Source organism: Linepithema humile, chromosome 5 (genome assembly GCF_040581485.1).
Source record: "Linepithema humile isolate Giens D197 chromosome 5, Lhum_UNIL_v1.0, whole genome shotgun sequence".
In the NCBI taxonomy this organism is placed as follows: domain Eukaryota; kingdom Metazoa; phylum Arthropoda; class Insecta; order Hymenoptera; family Formicidae; genus Linepithema; species Linepithema humile.
In genome coordinates this window covers 25,589,036-25,608,684 of record NC_090132.1, presented here as the reverse complement: position 1 = coordinate 25,608,684, position 19,649 = coordinate 25,589,036, and the positions used below count along the sequence as shown (strand labels likewise).

General features: G+C 36.8%; 1 protein-coding gene across 22 annotated transcripts in view; it reads right to left on the bottom strand.

Moving 5' to 3' along the window:
* Window positions 1-19,649, bottom strand: part of Tm1 (tropomyosin 1) — a 41,336-nt gene that overhangs the window by 7,613 nt on the left and 14,074 nt on the right. For 8 of the 22 annotated variants that reach the window (XM_012371921.2, XM_012371922.2, XM_012371920.2 and 5 more), the window contains 6 exons: window positions 8,659-8,792; window positions 5,931-6,048; window positions 2,916-2,986; window positions 1,641-1,716; window positions 1,293-1,355; window positions 204-273 (listed from right to left, as the gene is read on the bottom strand). In XM_012371921.2, coding sequence (XP_012227344.1) covers window positions 204-273; window positions 1,293-1,355; window positions 1,641-1,716; window positions 2,916-2,986; window positions 5,931-6,048; window positions 8,659-8,792 — 532 coding nt within the window. Of the gene's footprint in view, window positions 1-203; window positions 274-1,005; window positions 1,069-1,292; window positions 1,356-1,640; window positions 1,717-2,094; window positions 2,166-2,915; window positions 2,987-5,930; window positions 6,049-6,487; window positions 6,606-8,658; window positions 8,793-15,811; window positions 16,322-19,649 lie in introns of those variants that run through there. The other 14 variants (XM_012371915.2, XM_012371914.2, XM_012371917.2 and 11 more) reach the window with 9 other exon arrangements.

Below are 19,649 nucleotides of genomic sequence, written 5' to 3'. Positions count from 1 at the left end.
AACTTCCTCCTTGAATATTTTTCTCTTTCTCTTTCCATTCGATGAAAAAATTCCATTTGTATTATAAAATCTATGTCGCAAAAGTGTACTCTAACATATGTTGACGTAGTTATTTAGAAATCTAACTAAATTCAACGAAGTACAATATCGAAAAAGATATATTGAAATAATTATGTCAATGTTATTTTTGCTTATATACGCACCTTCGAGCCTGTCAACCTCCTTCTGAAGTTTCTGTACGGATCTTTCCGCGAACTCAGCACGTGCCTCAGCCTGCGCAAATGCAATATTTTGTCAGTTAAAAAAATTACACAATTTCGATATAATCACTCATCGATTTCAAAAGAACATTTCAATGTTGCAGGACATATAACTCGGAAATATAATTCTTCAAAATTCACGTCTATTTTTATTCTTTTTTCCTCTTTTGAAATCGTTGAGAATATTAATTAACAATTAGATATCATTTATTATTTTATTAGATTATTTCACACCATGCAAATAAAAAATTTCACATCACACATGATTACGTGATAAATTTAAATCGAGGTTTAATTGCCACACATCATATTGCGTGATTAATATGCTAAAAATAATACTTCACTTTTTCGAATAATATGATAACTGACGAAAGCTTACAGTATTATTAATGCATTCATGTTCGTCATACTTCGTGATATAATCTGCATATGCAGCAGATTTGCCTACATATTCATAAAGATTTCAAAAGTTTCACATACTCTCCGCTAATTTTATTCCTCGTACACAATTAGAGCGACTCTCTTGCCAATATTAAATATTATTTTAATTTCAAATGTCATTTTATCCAATTTTTATCTGAATATATTATCTGAATAATTTTTATCTTTTTCAATAATGTATGAAGCATACGATCTAATCGAAATCAAAGTGACAATGTAATCACATTCGATGCAAATTTTCTGATGTATATTTAAAGTCTTGTCTTAATTCAATTCAATTTTAATCCCGCTCGCTTTTACTTACCTCTTTCAATTGACTATCCAGAATCTTCACCTGACCCTCGAACGTCTCCTCTCTCTGCGTCGCCTGTGTTTAATCAAGCACAACAAAAAGACAAAACGTTCTCTCGTTAGTCCACCGCAATATAAAACACGATTCAGTTATTTGTAAAGGAAAAAATTAAGTCAAATGCAAAACAACAGAGGGGCGCGCGAGTTAATATTTTACAATTAGTGGCATTAGATTTACGACGCGAGGGATAGATCACACGTTAAAAGATGCAAAGCAACACACTCCCAAAGGATGTGTACCTCCTTTAGACGAGTAGTAAGAGTCTTAATTTGGTTCTTGTATTCCTCCTCGCGCTGGTTAGCCTATATACAATTATGCAAATATTATTTCTCTCGCGTGTAACAATGATGCGCTTCTATTTAGAACGTTCGGTTTAAAATAAAATGTCAGCACATACTTTCGTTTTAATTTAGAATTTATGAGCGAATTAAGGTATATCTGATTGGTTTTCTATCTGTAATAATTTCTGACATTAAATATGGGCTAATTGGTAATTAAGAAGATCATTATGATATAAAACGAGATTTATGGGGAAATATGTTCCGTTCTAATTGTGTTATATATCGCGCGTAAAATGTATTAATTACCTTCTCTTCGGAGACCTCGAGGGACTTCAAGTTATTGCCGACGACACGCAACTCTTCCTCAAGCTCGACGATCTTGCTGTAAAATTAATTAACAGTTTAATTATCGAATAAGGTTTTGAAATTTTTAATAGAGTAGCGTATAAAAGAGGATTTTAAAATTACAGACGAACATTTCCACCTTTGCAGAATCGCATAATAAAAAAATCCCTTGAGCAAATTAATAGAAGAAAACTCTCTTTTAATCTAAAAAATAATTATGATAAAGATTTGTACAGTAAAAAACTTTATTGATTTAAAATATAAAAACTATTACTCACACTACAATTAATTTTGCGTTGAAACGTTCGTCGGTAATATGAATCGTTTGAACAAGCGAATAATAGCGTGGAAGTTGCAATGTGTTGCACACAGAGAGAAAAAGGATACGTAAACACATGCGTGAGTCTGTACTTACGATTCGGAAAGTTCGGCCTTCTCCTCGGCGCGCTCGAGATCCTGTTCCATCATGACTAGTTTTCTGGCAACCTGTGATCAACAGCCACACGTGTCATGCGCAAAAGCAAAGGTGATGGGGGGGTGGGCATAGAACAGTAATATAAAAAAAATCAGTTAACATGCAGAGACGCATGGAACTCCGTGTCTCCTGGCTTCCGAGAACTCCTTCCGGCTGTCGAAATATTAGTGTGAGTGCGCTGTGCCACACATTAACTGAAATTACGCATAAAATCGCGTCTGCGTCCATGAGTGATTATTTAAGATTAACTTAAATGGAACAAATTCCAAGTATATTTCATGCTACAAGTATACTAAAATATTGACACAATGTTACATTCATTAAAATTCGATATAATTCTTGTTTATCTCTCTTGAACGCAGAAGAATGTCGCAGGAAAGCCATTATTATCAAGATATTTAGACGATTCGTACGAGATACTTGATAACATTTCGCAACTCTGGCTTTCCACGACGGGGGAAAGTATGTTAATTCATACACTCCACACAGCTTGAATGACACAATGCGATCACGAGAAATTGATTGTTATCGTGCAAAACGGACGTGGTTAGGGTAATTGCCGCCTTCGTTGACGGCGGGCTAACGGTGCTGCCAAAAGTTACAAGAGCGAATCGAAGCGCGATCGACGATGCGTAATGGCAAGCGGGGGCAATTGAGAGATGGGAAAAGAAAAAGGAAAGAAACATGATACACGGGATCGTTCGCGCTTCGAATAAAAACGAACTGTCGTACGAAAGATGCCTAATAAAAACGATGCTTACGACTCTCCGGCCTCGGCACGCTCCTCGGCGCGTTCTAGATCGGCCTCAACCATGGCCAATTTACGGGCGACCTGTATAAACGATACATACACCGTTTCTAACATGTGTTCCTAACCGCCTCATCCTTGGCGGTCTCGCCGCCTCTGAAAATTCCGGAGGCGGCGGGACGGCGAGACACCAGCGTCTCGTCGTCGTCATCGCAGCGACTGGAAGAGTTACAGTCTTCGCGGAGATTCTTTTTAATACGCTCAAAGCCTGCCGGCAATATTTACATTTAATCCGCGAGTGTCTAGAGCTACAGTTTCACAAGAAAGAAAAAAGTATTATACATCTTTGTGAAAAAGTATGTGTAACAATAGTTTGAAAGAATTTATCATATTCATATAATTTCTTGTAGAATTAAAGGAAGATATTTGCGCACACTTTGTGCTTAATATTGATATGTATGCTTTTTCAGAGCTCGTATTCGAATTGAAACAAGCTGTTAGCGACAGACTAAACTGTTGCACTTCATTCGAGTAACCAATCTTTTTGAACGCTCATAAGTGGATAACTTCTTCCAATCGGCTGCGCTGTCGAAGACCAAACGATCAAAAATGCAGCACGCAAGTCGCGTCACGCAAATTGCAGCTCAGTCCTGATCGATTTGTAAGCGCACGCAAGAGAGTAAAATGTATGATGTGCGCGCAGAAAAAAGATCGTCATAATTTAGGAAAGTTTTGAGGTTTCAGCATTCGTTGAATATATCTTGGCCACAGTTATGTATATGTTGGCTAATAACTGATTCATATGGACGATCTTTTTATTCATACAGCACAACCTTCGCGCAACCGTGACGCAACCAATCGCAAAATAATTTTTTCACAAAAATTTTATCAAAAGATCCACGATTCCCGCGAGTTTGATTAATAGATTTGCATTTTTGTTCTTATTTCAGATTATTATTATCAGCTTGAAGAGCTTTCACGCGAGGGACGCCGAGTTTGTGCATCTCGTTTAAGATTCACTTCGAACTCTTGTATTCAACATAATTGCTCACGAATGACTCGCACGGTGCTCGCTGAAAGGTAATAACCGTGATTTCAAGGCGATGAAAAAGATTTCATTCAACTCGCTGAGGAAATGCAAATCGGTTCGTTCCGATTCTGTAATTATACTCAATGCGCGTTCACAGTATTTAGCATTGTAATTTGTAGCAAAATGCAGATCACAATAAATTTCTTTTGCAAAATTCTTTAATTTTCATGATATTTTTCACATTATTTCTCACGAAGAAGTTGCGACACGTTTCCGCAGATAAACGGCAATTCGCAAGTTGTCTTAGAAAAAACACATTTAACGAAGATATTAGCACACTCGGTTGCTGTTAGAACTTGTCGTCATCTCTGTGAGTTTCTGTAATGATTGGACAGTTAGATAGTTAATTAAAAGGTTAAAACAAACAATTGAGAAGGCAACTATCTACTGAAATAAATTGGGCAATTTATATGACAGCGCGATAGGATAAACTCTAGCACACCATTTTGCGTATTGCTAATTAACGATTCAACAAATCACATGGAGTATCACCAGATGAAAAATCAGTTGAAGTTACGGTGAATTCAGAAATTCTGGAATGAAATTTCAAAAAATTATAAATTCTCCGATTACATAACGATAGTTCATATATCAAAATAAAATGTCATTAAAACAAAATTAACAAAATTAGCATTTTTTGTAATTAATATTGCAAAAAAAATGAAGAAATATCACAAACGTGATGTATTCCGTCATAGACAAATTTTTATAGTATAAAAAATCGTGTTGCTGAATCACCTGCATGAAAGATCTGTCATAGCAAACATATTACAACAACAAAAATGTTCGTGTTATCTGCGGTATCTTATTCCAAGATTTTTATCTCGAGATAACGCTGTGATTTCTCAAAGACGGACGAATGACAAATTTTATGTCACCGTAACTTCAACGTTATCGCGACCAACACCTACCATCACAACTCTCATTATTCTGGCGCATATTCCGAACTCCAGCAAAGCGAAACGAATTGCCTTTGGGCAAAAGCAGCACCATATCGTTGACGCGATGCCGCGATAAAGTCGCGCGGCTTTTTCGCTTATCACAACACAATTGACGATACTGTTATTTAATTAACGAGGCCGGTCTCGGCGGCGGGCGGGAAACAACAAATCGAGCACGCGGCCAAACCTTCGCGACAACATCGTCCTCGTTAAAGAAATATCGAATTATCATAAGCACGCGCGTTCCGCGAACATCTCCGAGACTTGACCGTGCGACTACCGCTAATCTAGGAAATATCTAACAACAGGAGTAGCAACAACGTGATTAAATTCTATTTATGAAACTGGCACTTTGAGATTTTGCTTTAACCGAAAAAGAAAAACACTTGGAAATCACAGATATTCTGATCTTATGTTTAAGTCGCGCTCGAAACACGTGAACACTGCATATATCACCACTCTCTTCCTTCGTTTCTTCTCGCGTGATCCTCGCGGATCTCTAGATCCTCTCTATACCGAAACGGAAAGAACGATCTTTCGAACACTGCACTGTCGCGAACATATAAAACTTTTTTAAAAAAAAAATTTCACTTTCATAGCGCAATCACAGATCGGCATTCACGATTTAGCCTTTACGCCTGCGAGATTTCACTATCGGGCGATTCTCCGCCTTTTTAACTTTTTTTTTTTTTACGATCGACGGAAAGCTTATCGCGACGCGAGCAACGTGGTAAGATCGCCTCCTTTTAACAACACGATCGATCCTTAAACGAATCGACAGACGAATTTAACAGACGTGCCCCCCCGCGGGCCACGTATTATCATATATTTTTCACGACGGAGAAACGCGTACGTATCGAACCATGGTGTTTTTCGAGCACACAAAGAGAAGACAGAGAATTACGGGGTTAGGCACTATTTTGACTATCGACTAGGAACCATCATCGTCACTGCAGCCAACACACTCGGCGATAGCAGCCGCGACGGGCGCGCGAACCTCATCGTATTTCTTGTCGGCTTCTTCGGCGAGGAACCTGGCCTCCTTCAGCTGATTCTCGAGGGCGTCCATGCGCTCTTCGTCCGCCAAGCTGCGATTCTCGAGAATCTTGCGGGCGCTTTAAGGTGGACACATGTCGAACGAAAGAATTCACGATTAAAAACCGAATATATAAATAGATGCGGGATAAAAGATAGCTTTCTGATGATCGTCCGGGAACGCCCACTCCGCTCAGCTACAACACCGCGTCTACCTGTCAAATTTATCTGAAAGAAAGTACCGGAGGAAAACCACCGATCGACTTGGACGATCCTTTGTAATTGTATAGAATTATTATTCTATAGCTGTATCCCTCTCTCTCTCTCTCTAATCCTATTTCTTCATAAATAAAATCTTTTTTTCCATAGAAATACTTCGGTAAATAGCAGAGAGATTTGTGAAAACGATGAATCACGAATCAAGCGCCCTAACGATTGGTAGTCTGCCTCCGACAACAGAAATAAAGGGTTTTTCGCTCCCTTTTTTTATTGTTCTTTGTTCGCTGGTACGTGACCCACCTCCTCGTATTTCTTATCCGCCTCCTCTGCAATCAGTTTAGCCTGTGCTAGTTGTTGCTCCAGCAAAGCTACTCGGTCGTCCTCCATGTTGGTGCGGTTTTCGAGGGCCTTGCGTATCCTAGCGATCGATCGTTCGTCGATTTTTAGAGACAAGTTAATATCGTCGTTGAAAGAATGATCATCGTTGCATATGAAATGATTGTTTCGTTCACCGCTCAGTTATTTAAAAAGTTTGATTTTTTCGCAATCAAAAAACAATATAAATCCGGAAATATTTTTATACCTTTTGTGCTGTTTTTATCGAATTCAAATTTATTGTATAATATCTGCATATCGATTAGTTTTATCGATTTTATATTAAAATGGAAATATATGCATTTCAATTTCACGTCTTTTATGTGACGCGTGATGTGGATAAATCTACTATATAACAGATAAAAAAAGGACTACAATAGCAAAGATCAACGAACATATATGACACTTTCTTGTATGTGAGAAAATGAATGTCGTAGCAAGAAGTGTAAAGCATGTACACGTCATCCGTTATCACAACGATAAGCAAGCTTACCGTTATTTTAAGCATTTACGTACTGCCATAAAATAATCATGATCGGCGATTAAAGTTTCGAAAATATGAATGCATTTATTGCTTCACACACATTTTGCCGCGTATATTGTAAAAAGCAAATTAAAAATCAACCGTAGTTCCAAATTATTTCGATGTGTCGTAAACTTAATTATTTTTTAGTAATAAATAATTAACAAGAAAGAATATTTAGAAATTACTTTTCCATTGTAAAATAAAAACGAGAAAATATTTTTGAAAAATTTATACCAAGTTGCTAAAAGTGAAGTTATCGTCGGATATTATATGTACGTTACCGCAAAAAGACTAGGATGTGGTATTTAAAATCCGCAAAATCTTATACTACAAAGATTATACAACAAATATAAAGAGAAAAAACATATTGAAGAGTTATTCTCTTACAGCTATACATTATTCTTTGCATTATGCGATGCAATAACTCTGATCAATGATCGAAATCTATGGTATTCTTATTTTTGCAATGATTGAACACCTATTCTTCCACATATATTTATCGTGGAGATAATATGGCAAAATTGGTATACTGATTATAGTTTTCGCATTTTGGTACTTGTCGTAATTATATACGAGCAACTAGAATATTAAGAAGCTAATCACATTGGGGTCTATATTCGGAGATATTAGTCACAGAAAATTATGCGTTGCATTGAAATTGCATTATTATGTCACGGAAAGATGAATCAAAAGATACTCATTTTTTCAGATCAATTCTTTCAATGTAAGACGATGCAAGGTCAATTTATATAAAATAATTCTTTATAAAAAAAATATGACTCAAAATAATGGTAATTTTATATTAATATCCATATAGAATATATACGATAAATTTATAACAAAAGTGATATAAATTGTGTAGCAATTTTTGAGATATACTTCGATTTTTATATTTATTAATGTTGAAAAATTTAGCTAAATGCTACAAAGAATTTGCATATTTAATATACTGTATGAATAATATTGTATTAAGAAACTTTACTAACATAATTCGTTTATTTCGTTTATTTCGACTGTATAAAATAATGAGATAGCCAAAATAGTAAAATTTGATTTATACCACTTTTGCGTTTCACTCGTAATTAATTTTTTTATTCTGACAATGTTGGATTTTTCGAAGATAGTACATAAGAATGATCAAGAGTAAAATATTATAAATCCGATTTTCTGCATCCATTCTAATCACTAATTAGTGGCTTGACGACAAACATGTTAAGAAGTCTTATTACCAACATTCAATCTGATTATGTAATACATAATATTAATCTTAATCATTCTTAAGAAGATAAAAGAAAAGATATGTAACAATGAGCAACTATTTTGTATTAACGTATTTAAGCATTTTTTGTCATATAAATTATATCAGGAGACGCGGTAGTGTCTCCGGCCAAGTTCAAAAAACGACACTACTAAGTCAGGAAAAAAGTCTCTTAATTATTTTAAAAAATATTTATTCAAGATATTTTTTCATCTATTTTTATTAAGATAATCGCTCATTGCAACTAATAAATTAGATGATCATTTGCAATAAATCGGAATATTTTTGTCAGACATAGTATGGGAAACTTACCGTTCACTCTCATCGGCAGCTTGCGATGCCTCCGCCAATTTGGCAGTGGCAGTGGCAAGGCGCTCCTCGGATCGCTCGAGGTCCTCCTCCAGCAGTTGGATACGACGATTCAAGGCGGCCACTTCAGACTCAGCCTGTACACAAAAGAATCCGGTCCATATAAATAAAAGTTAACAGCTTCTATTTTATACAATAGTCACATAATAATATTTAATATCAGAGACTGATGTGTCAGAAACTGTTCAAGATTTATATTAACAATGATTAATGTGGAATAACGAAAAAAAAAGGATACAACGCGCATTTATAATACATTAAGAGAAAAATATGCTTGTTGTTGACGTCACGTCAATAATTCGACGTTAATTGCTGTTATTTACAAAATTTATTTAGATTATAAAATGTAAATCGAAGATGTAACGCGTCAGATCTGGAAGCAATTGAGGTAGTTTAACAGAATTGTACGAGGCAACGTCAAATGAAACGGCTGATCCACTATTATTCCCTGCGGTCTGCCGGTAAAACGTATGATTAGGAACGCATGCCGGATTAGGAACGATCTGAATCCAATTTAATGCCGTAACGTGCCGAGCGCGATCAACGCTTGTAACAAAGCGCTCAGCTGGAGATCGTAAAGAGATCTCCACATGCATATCAATGACCCCGGGGGTTGTCTAGCGTGCTGCATTAAGTGTTAAACCAAACGTATTATCATTGTACACGTCATTGGCTTCGACGAAACTCGTCCTTAAATACACGTTGTTTTACTGCCGATCAAACGGTAAGATATATCGGACTTTCGTTCGAGATAGATGCTTTTAGATTTCAGATTTTTGCGATTAGCGATACGCAGCACAGATTGGTTTTCGATACAATCGATAAGGTCCGTAAAGTGTCGGTGAACGTAAGACAATATAAAATCAGCTTTCTGTCAGATTATTTACTCTCAAAAATACAATTACTGAAAATTGAATAAATATTAAAATATCTATTTCCAAAGAAAGTGTGTATTTATTAATTGGCGAACTTTCACTTCTGTTGCTAACACATACATATAAATTAATTAATTTCAAACCGTAGATGTGGATATTTTTAGTCGTAATTATTTTCGAGAAAAATAACTTGTAATTATTGGCGAAGTTGTGCGAGAGATTAAACGAAGCGTACGATTTTGACGGATGTAAATTGCTCAACGGTCGATTACACGTGTATCCGCGTACACACAATTCGAGGTCCCTCGTCCTCGTTAGCTGCACCTGTTTACGATTGTGCGTCTAGTAAATGCCCCCAATTTATCGCGGCATGTAGGGAACGCGTCCTTTTACAGCGTTACTTTATTAACGGTACGTGAACTTTGTATTCATGGATTTCGGCACACCTATGTGCGCGTTTATGGGGGGTGATGTCAGCGGTCTGACAGCAACGATTGCATAACCACTTAAACGTGACCGTGATATTACAAACAGCGCTACTCGGCCACGATTATTATTACTACTACTGTCTACCGTCGTTTTTCATCTTCCCTTTGAGTAAAACAAAATGATCCTGTCATAATATATTTGCATTTATATAGATTTGTGTAGATAAAACATGGTGTAAAATAAAATTCTGACATGTAATATAACTTTGTGAATTCTTAAAAATATTTTTAAATAATTACTTTAGTTTGCAAACTTACAACGCATCTCGATGAATATTTATATTAAATATTAACAATTTTAGTGGGTGTTTCAGGTACAATCATTGAGCTTCCGCAACGAGTTAGCGCGAACGCAACAACGTAAAACTTAGCTGGCATCGCTCTCATCGCTACGCTGCTCTACGCTCGATCCTGCATACACGCAATATTACGTATGCTTTTGTGCGGCGTTACCTTTCCCAATATGCAACTTTGCATGTGTTCTATTCGGAGGAAACCGGCACGCCCATTCGCACTTGTGCCGAGCGAGCAGGTCGTCACATCGGTGGTATTCACGGTGAGTAAGTGTGCCAAACTTCCGCCTCGTCCGACCCTTTTCCATAGACTTCCATTAAAATCCATTTAATTCGTCCTGCAGTTCGACCGACATTGATCGCAATTGTAGGGACCGATAATAATTTAGCGAATCAATATGTTTTCAGATCCAAAATTCATCGATATTAAGATAGAATCTCGAAATTACAATTTTGTTTATAAAAAAATAATGAAACCGAAGTGAAAAGTGTAAAAGAAATAGAGGATAGTATAATTTTATCACATGTATAAATTAAAATTAAAAAAAAACCACTTATTTTCATTCGCACGAAACCCTGAGTATACGCTAAATATGTGCTGATATTTATTCGTAAGTAAATTCACTCAAGGCGTCGCGAGAAATGTCGGCATTTTGTTATGTAAACTTGTCGACAATAAAGACCCTGAAACCGTACTGTCATTCCAAATCCCCAAGATATCGCTTTCGCGCCGGACTTTCGATGCACGAGCAAATCAATAAGAGACTTGTCTTATCGCGTTTTCGTCTATGTGTGTAACTGAATCAGTGGGCGATAATAACGCATCGCGCCTTATCATTGCCTTCGATTGAAATCGAAAAAGGTTTTTTTCAATACTGCATCACAGTGCACCTCATTGCCCATTGACAAAAGCTTGTTACTACGGTCTGAGCGAGTCTATCCGTTGGCCTTTAGAACGCATTGCACGCATTACCGGGTGCACTTTATCGCGAGTGCACATCGGATAAAAAATTAAGTTTACTTCTGCAGATTACACATCACGCGGACGAAAATATATAGCTTTATCCTGAGCGAAATTTGATTGCGAATCACTGAAATTTCATTGTATCAAATGCAGTGCTTCAGTGCAACATAATTCATATTATTTAATTAATTAAATGCAATTAATTTTCATATTCTATATGGAATTGAAAGCATACGAATGTTAAAGCGATAATACAGCTTAAGAAGATGTCGAATAAAAAGTAGATTGAGAAATCGTTAATTTATTGACTGTCGCGTATAATGTGGTGATAAATGATGTATGATGAGTGATCTATAATTTTCCGTAATTAATGATATAATGAATGATCCGCTGCACGAAGGATGCATTTCATGAGTTTGCTCAAGTTTTCAATTAGAATACGGAGACCTATCATTTAAGACGACAGGATATTGAAACCGTCAATAGGCTTCTTCGACACGGTCTGTCGACAGAAGAAATACATCTACATGAGAGACACGCAACGCTCTATGCAAATACTTGTAAGATTTTCTGAACAACATAATGAATGCTTCAACCTAAAAGCCGTTTAATATAATCGGTAGTATAATAAAAAAATTGATACATGTGTAGTAAACATAACTAATATTCAATATTTTTGCTTTAAACTGGCATTAAATGTTAATGTCGAATATTTAACGACAAATAATACTCATTCAGACAGAATGTAATATACGCGATCGATAAATATTAATAGTAGAAATTCAAAGAGGGAATTATGATTATTATTTTCATATTGAATTAATATAAAAAATATCTTAAGCAAGTGAAAGTGTGCGACACACTGACTTTACTAATTACGAATCACATTATATTTTTATGACATAGAATTTCACGGTGGATTATTGAATTTAGATTCAGATTTTTAGACTTTCGATTGTTCGGCCAATAGTTTAGAAAATCAAATATAATTAAAATTTTCATGTTTTACAGTTATATACAGTGTTTCATAATGTCCGTGCCAACGCTCGTGTGCGAGTAGAGCGCGGTAAACTGAATAGAAAAGTCCTTTACCGTTTTGCAATTTTTGTAATAATAATTGAGATATTAATTAAAAAGGATTGACGAATAACACTCTACACTCTAGACTGTACACTCTAGGCTGACAGCAACGAGGATCGCACGGCAACGAAAAATAACAATGCATGGCGAGAGTAGGAGTAATACGTTTTGTAATTTTTCGTTGCGATCCTCGTTGCTATCACGCCTAGAGTGTACAGTTCATGGTCTAGCCGCGCGCAACGCGTGATTATTCGTCAATCCTTCTTAATTAATATTCCAATTATTATTGCGAAAATTGCAAAACGGTAAAGGAACTTTTCGGTTTACCGCACTCTACCCGCACACGAGCGTTGGCACGGACATTACGAAACACCCTGTATAATGAGTACTAAAAGCTTTTCAGTTATAAAATAACAACTCCAAAAAGTTTAAAATTAGGACAGTTCAATATTCTGACTTGACGTATTGTTAAATTATTAAAAATCCTGGAAATAAGTAGCCAAAGTAAAATTGCCAAAAACGTCTTGAACATTTTCTGATCAATCACGCGTATCTCAATATATCGCTACTTTTGCTCGGCATGTCGCAGTTGCACTTGTTAAGGGCAATTTTACGGATCAGCCGATCGTGACTTTGACATTCGACGGCTGTGTTCGCGCACTTTGACGAGACACGCCATTCGTGAAGGGAAAAAGAAGCGAGAAACGGCCAAGATTGTGGTGCAAATCCGTTAAATCGAGGCTGATGAACAACTCACCGGGGAGGCTCCGGCTCGTTTCACTTGTGCACGTTTTGCCACGTAACCGTGTGCCTCAGGTATGCTGGCGTGTCAGTAAACGAACAGTTAATACACTGTGTCTTCTAGACCCTTCCGTAATGATCTCATCTCCTCGTTGCGAAAAATTGTCAACGTGGGGACGATTATATCGGCAGTTACATATTTTAAAATTGTTTTAATTATATTTTAATTAAAACCTTCACCCCCCCCCTATTTTTGCGCTAGATGTAATGGCTGTATACTTATCGATTATTAAGAGTTTTTAAAAGCAATGACTTTTATCAATTTCTTAAATCGCGATAATGCGTTAAAGCGTAATTATTTTTACATGCAGATAGCTAAATTTTCACATTTTGCGTAAGTAGATAAGATAATTGTTTCAGGATATGTAAAAAAACTTCCTGAAACTACTGACAATAGATTGCATAACAGGTAATTGCACGAATATATGGCAATCTGATGGTGTTTACAAGATAGAATCTAACGGATCGGTATGCATAACGGCAACTGCTGTCCGAAGAATCTCAAACGAAGACTTAATGCATTTTTATATAGCTAGTTTTATGACAGATAAACCGCTATATGGTTTATCAAGCTTCATTTATCATTTGCGACAAATGGATCGCAAGCTATAAATAAATGGTAACTTTAGAGATTTTATAGAAAATAAAATGTATAAATTTTTTAGACATCACTATAGTAGTATCTAAATTTAGAAACGGTTACTTAATAATCAAATTAAATATCGCACGGCACGCATACCATTTCAGGAAGTTACAATCGTATACTTATCTCTTGTACATTAATTCACAAAAACGCCGAGCGTTTAACATTTATGTGTCTAATAGCATCTTTAAATCTACAAGGGATCGTTATTAGAATTCATTAAAAAAGTTTAAAACTTGTTTTTAATTATCTCGCTAACTTTGTTTACGAACCGTATCGTCGCTTATCTCTCTTATCGTGTAGTTTTGCTCCGTATAATGCATCAGTTCATGCAATAATCATACACAAAAGTAAAACAATTACGAGAAAAATATATTACGCAAGATTATTAATAATATACTATTAGTACAAAAAGCCCGTTTCGCGAGTGGACATGATATTGAATCGCCAGAATAATTCGTATTATTTAATTCGCATTTATTTGACAACGTGTCGACGCGAATATTCAGGTGCTATGTATTAGCAATATAGAATTGTAGAATAATCCAGTAATTAATTCAATCATTGTATAATTAATTAAACTTGATATGTATCACTTCTTTGAATCTTGTTGAATGAAAAGCTTGTTGTAATGAATTTTCTGTGGAATAAAATTTTGTTGAAAATTTCTAGCTAAATAATTAGATACTTAAAATCTCATTATAAAAAACTTCTTATTGAGTTTGTTATCGAATTCTTTGCATACTGATACGGTGAATAAAATTCTCAATATAAATAAATTAATATTTTATATAGATGCAGAGAGTTTACGATAAAAAGTTAACTTTATTAAATTTTCATCGTGAAAATTGATTTTATAGTTTGGTTATTTTATCGATTTTATTGTTTTTTTTATCTCTCTATAATGAGATATTATATAAAAATTCTTACAATCGACAGATGTATGTTATAATTAAATATTCCTGGATTTGACTAGATCTACATTATATTATGAGAAGGGATTTGATCGCGCTTATTAAATAAACAAATCAGTTTTGCGACGAGAAAATTTCGACGTGTTCTGCACGAATAACGAATGTCCGGATAGACTTCAAAAGTTCGCACGGATATCCGTTCGTTCGGTTAGGTCGACTGTGACGGTGAACGAGAACAGCCCTACAGTGATCGATTTCGTCGCGCTGCGCGATCAGGCTCTGATTATTACAACACTTTTGACTTGCACACAAGGATTCTCTGTGTTCACACTGCGAAGAGCAAGCGTGCATGATGGTTTCCAAGCCGGTCCTCACCGGTATATCAAGAATGTCTCGAGCGAGAGTCATCGGTGTGCGCTCTCGACTCTCCTCCTTCCCTTTCCCGCCCGCACTCGCCCATCGCGGCCCCAGCTTGACGACGACGTGCCTGACACTCGCGATCGATTCTATAGACTCGTCGTGGACGCCGGCTCCGGCGTTTCGCATTTTGTTCGCATTCCTTCCACGGCGGAAGAAATGAGAACTCGCAAATAAAAACGGGATCGATGATAATCCGGAAGGATGTGTGCGTGAAAGGCTAATCTTTTAATCCATTTTCAAAGATGTATTCATCCGCTCTTCGATCAATGAAAAAGTTCTGGTTCGAAAGCCTATTCGCCAGATTTTGCTTCGAAAATGACTTTTTTTCATTATTGTTGCTTACTGTTGACGATCAATCGTACGGCAATAGCGACGATTGTCGTCGTATTGCTGAATGTGTTTCGACTATTACCGATATTGATATCTCGTGAAGTTATGATATCATCACGAGACTTCGAGGCGACGAGACTAGGAAAGAATGAAACGAGAGAGAGAGAGAGAGAGCGAGAGAGAAAGAGAGAGATCGCGGACGAAGGGAGCGCTGGGGAAGCTTTGCGAGGGTCGGTGCTCGCGGCAGGAAGAATACACTGAAAGAAGCATAATCGCGATTTCACTCACTTCCTCGCGGCGCATCACTTCCACCTGCAGCCGCCTCTGGTACTCCTCGCACTCATCCTTGTACTTCTCCATCTCTTCCTTCGTCTGCCTCATCTTCTTCTTGAGCACGTCGAGAAGGGTGCCCTGCACTTGCGCCGACATGCTGCCCAGTAGAGGACGGACCCCGCGCGATCTAGCGTGTCACGTTAAAACACCGCAAATCGGACTCCACGAAAACCACCGCACCGCTTCGTAACGCACGGACGACGACGATGGCGAGCCGGTACGTGTGGAATTTCGCCGCTCGTTCTCACTACGAAACTCGGCAGGCGGAAGGGAGTAACACGCGTGAATAACCGGTACGACGTGAGGATGCGATGTCGTGTGTGCCACGGGTATGCAAGACAACCGGTGCGGGACAGACAGAGGGTTTCGTAGGGGCACCGGAGCTGTCGTGCACTGACGACCACTGGCTGCTGCGGCCTCTGCTGTTGACTGGAGTGCAAGATGGCGGTCACCGGTCGAGGCGCGCTTGCGCGTCGCGTCCTTTCGTGCGTCAAGTAGTTCCTCCAGTAGCGACCCTTGACGTGGTCGATCGCCACGAATCGGTCGCAATTTTTTTTTATATAGTTCTGTGGAAGTTTCCGTGAGTAATAAGACCATAACAGCAGCGAAATATATACGCTGGTGAAACGATCGCGTCGCCGGTGGTCGTCGCAGCCGCGGCACAAATCGCAAGGCGAGCGCGCGAGCGCACACGCTCGCCCGAATATCGCTACGCCGATCGACGTGTCGCCGCGCGCAAAGCCCCGGAAATACCGCGCCCGTCGCAAGCGCGCCCAGCCGTTCGAATCGCCGGGACCGACAACAATTCGTACGTTGTTTCGAATCATCCTGCCATTCCGCCCGCAAATCCATTCTCTCTCTTTTTATTCCTCTCTGCTCCTTGAAACACATTCCTTATTTCGTGACCGGCGTTTTTAAACCACTGAGGTGAGAACAGCCTTGCGCATTGAATCAATGATTATCAATCATTTATCGAGCAACTGGTATTTTAAATGAAATCTTTTTAATCACGATAAAATATTATCTGATAATAAAGTAGATTATATATTTATATCACTTGTATATATATTTATTAGCTAAATAGATAAAATTGTAAGATCTTAAAAAAAACAATTGATTTAGAATTATATATTCTGTAACCATGTGTTAATTTTAACAAATTTCAACGCGTTTGTTAATAACAATTCTGTCGAAATCAATAATTATTTTTACTCAAATAGCTATAAGTCTTATCATTTTCATTACTTCTGAATCATTAGATTTTTAATTAAATTTTTATATTATGATAAATTTTTTGCATGAGGCTAAAATTATTGTATTTATTATTTCATGAAAAAGTTTTGTGTATTTTTAAGCTTAAAGAAAGCTTTGAATATTTTGAAAAAATAAAGTATGGTATCCGCTTATGTAAAATCTGACATAATTTAAATAGAATGTATACATCGCGCAGAAATTCAATCTCAATTGATTAAGAGAAAAACATACGAATCGTTTGAATCACTTTGTCCTTGAAGCAGGAAGTTTTAACACTTGTACTGCTTACTTCAATGCGCTTTGCGTTGCAGGAGCGCATTCTAGAGATTGCATGGTCCAATATGTCATGTCATTCGTAGAAAATATTGACACGTGTAGCATTCTATGCTGAATACCTTTTACAATGTAGCTCGGAACTATTTATGGGCCTTTAGAAATTATAACACAATAATGCCGTCCCTTCAGTAGCACAAGCAATTGTGGTTTATGGGTTACGTTGTGACCTTGCACAAATGTATTTGACATTTTCAGCACGTGGCAATTGATACGTTTAAATTATATGTATTTCTTTACTTGAAAGCAATATCAATAATTTCAATAAATGCTCTTCATTAGATGCAATCAAATATACATTTATAAATCAAATTTTGTAATACACATAATATGTATTTTGTAATACAGTTTTATATTATATATTCTAATATCGTGGAAACAGAGAAGTGACAGATAGATAGAACGTCACAGAAAAACTGCAAATAATTTCCAAGGCTACATTCGTCCGCTTAAATAGCAAGTCGCAATGTTGCAAAACAATTCATAACTGCTTAGCAGATAATGCATGTTACATAAATCTATTTAGATTCATCCAAAAATAGACACACGATTAATGCATAATTAAAATTTTCCTTGAGCTTTTATCTAAAAACAGATTAAAGTTATCATAATTTTTAAATAAAAATGGAAATTTTATTATTAATTCTTAGAATAAATTAAAATGATTTATTAAGGAATGTTATTCATTGATTTCTAAAAATAATCAAGATATTAATAAATCAATAAAATATAAATAAACTATAAAGAATATTGTAAAAATTTTCTTTGCACTTCCGAAAAATTATATTTGACAACTAAGAATACGTCCATTTAATTTATATCGATTCTTTACGATGCATTCTGTATCGCATTGAGATAAATATGCAAATCTTTCGTCATTGTAGAAATATTCTAAACGCGCAATAAGTATTGCTGATGTCCGTGCGTATAATGCATTAAAATGCACAAGCTAAACATGTTACTGGAATTCCAATCATATCTCTTTTCACCGCATCTGTTACAGTTGCGTGTTTCCGTAGCGTGCATTATCAACATCGAACATCAAATAATACGCACATTACTGCCTATATTGAAATCTTACGACGTTCCACTTCTGCATAACTTATTTTATACACAGCTCACGTTGTACCGTTGCTCTTTAATTAAAGTCGGAACGCGCGCGCGCATGTAGTCATAATTAATCTCCGTCATCGCGATTTATATTTTTAATAAAATAATCGTTTATTATTATTATCCGCATAATTTGATTTAATCCCGACTTAACCTCAGAATTTATGTAACGTTTATGATTGTAGTATACAATTAGTTTTTTCCTAATGCGCTGCGAAATTCTCCTTTCAAGAGCTTCGACTTATTAATTTCACGCTGAATAATGTACAACGATATTAATCTCGTCAAGTTTTATAATATTAATTTCACGAATCTGTTTTGCTTAAAGAAATTCTAGTATTTATGTAATGCGTCTCGTTATCGTTTTGCACGGACAATCTGTGAAATTGGATTAATCCAATCGATCCTAAGTTAACTTTACGTAAGCAAATAATACATTCGACGCATTAACATGCTACTTCCGGCCAAGCTTCGTCAACCCGAAGTTACACGAAATGTTCACATCTATTTCTTCACTGGTATTCAACTTGGCACTGGTCCAATGCTGTTGAGAAATCATAAAATCTATCCTTTCCAGCTGCTTTTCCAGCCGGTTTCTCCCTCCTTTTATCTTAAGGTAAAAAGTTCATAAAAAAGCAAACCGAATAGAATAGACCTACAGCTGTTTGCAAGACACCGATAATGAACGTCACGGCTTTCACCTAGCGAAGAAAGAACGTCCATTTGTCATAAATCACGCGGCTGTCGAACAACGATCGTAGATGGTAGCGTGTCGAAATAGCGAGAAATCGCGGAATGCGGCGTGCAAATATCGGCCGATAAGAGGAAGAGAACAGCCCAGGAGAAAGAAGAACTCTCCAAAGGTCGTCGCGCGATGAATAAAGTCGAAATTAGCACGCGTTCCAAATTCCCGCATCAGGCGTGGGCGTTTCGTAACGGTATTTCGTGGAGATAATATGTCCTCTATTCACGATGATGAACATTTGATCGTTGCTGTTTTTTTTTCAGCGTTTCGTTTCGTGCTTTAGAGATATGGTTACCCAAATTAGCGTCATTGGATTCTTTAGAAAGACGTAATCACTTTCAGAAAATGATA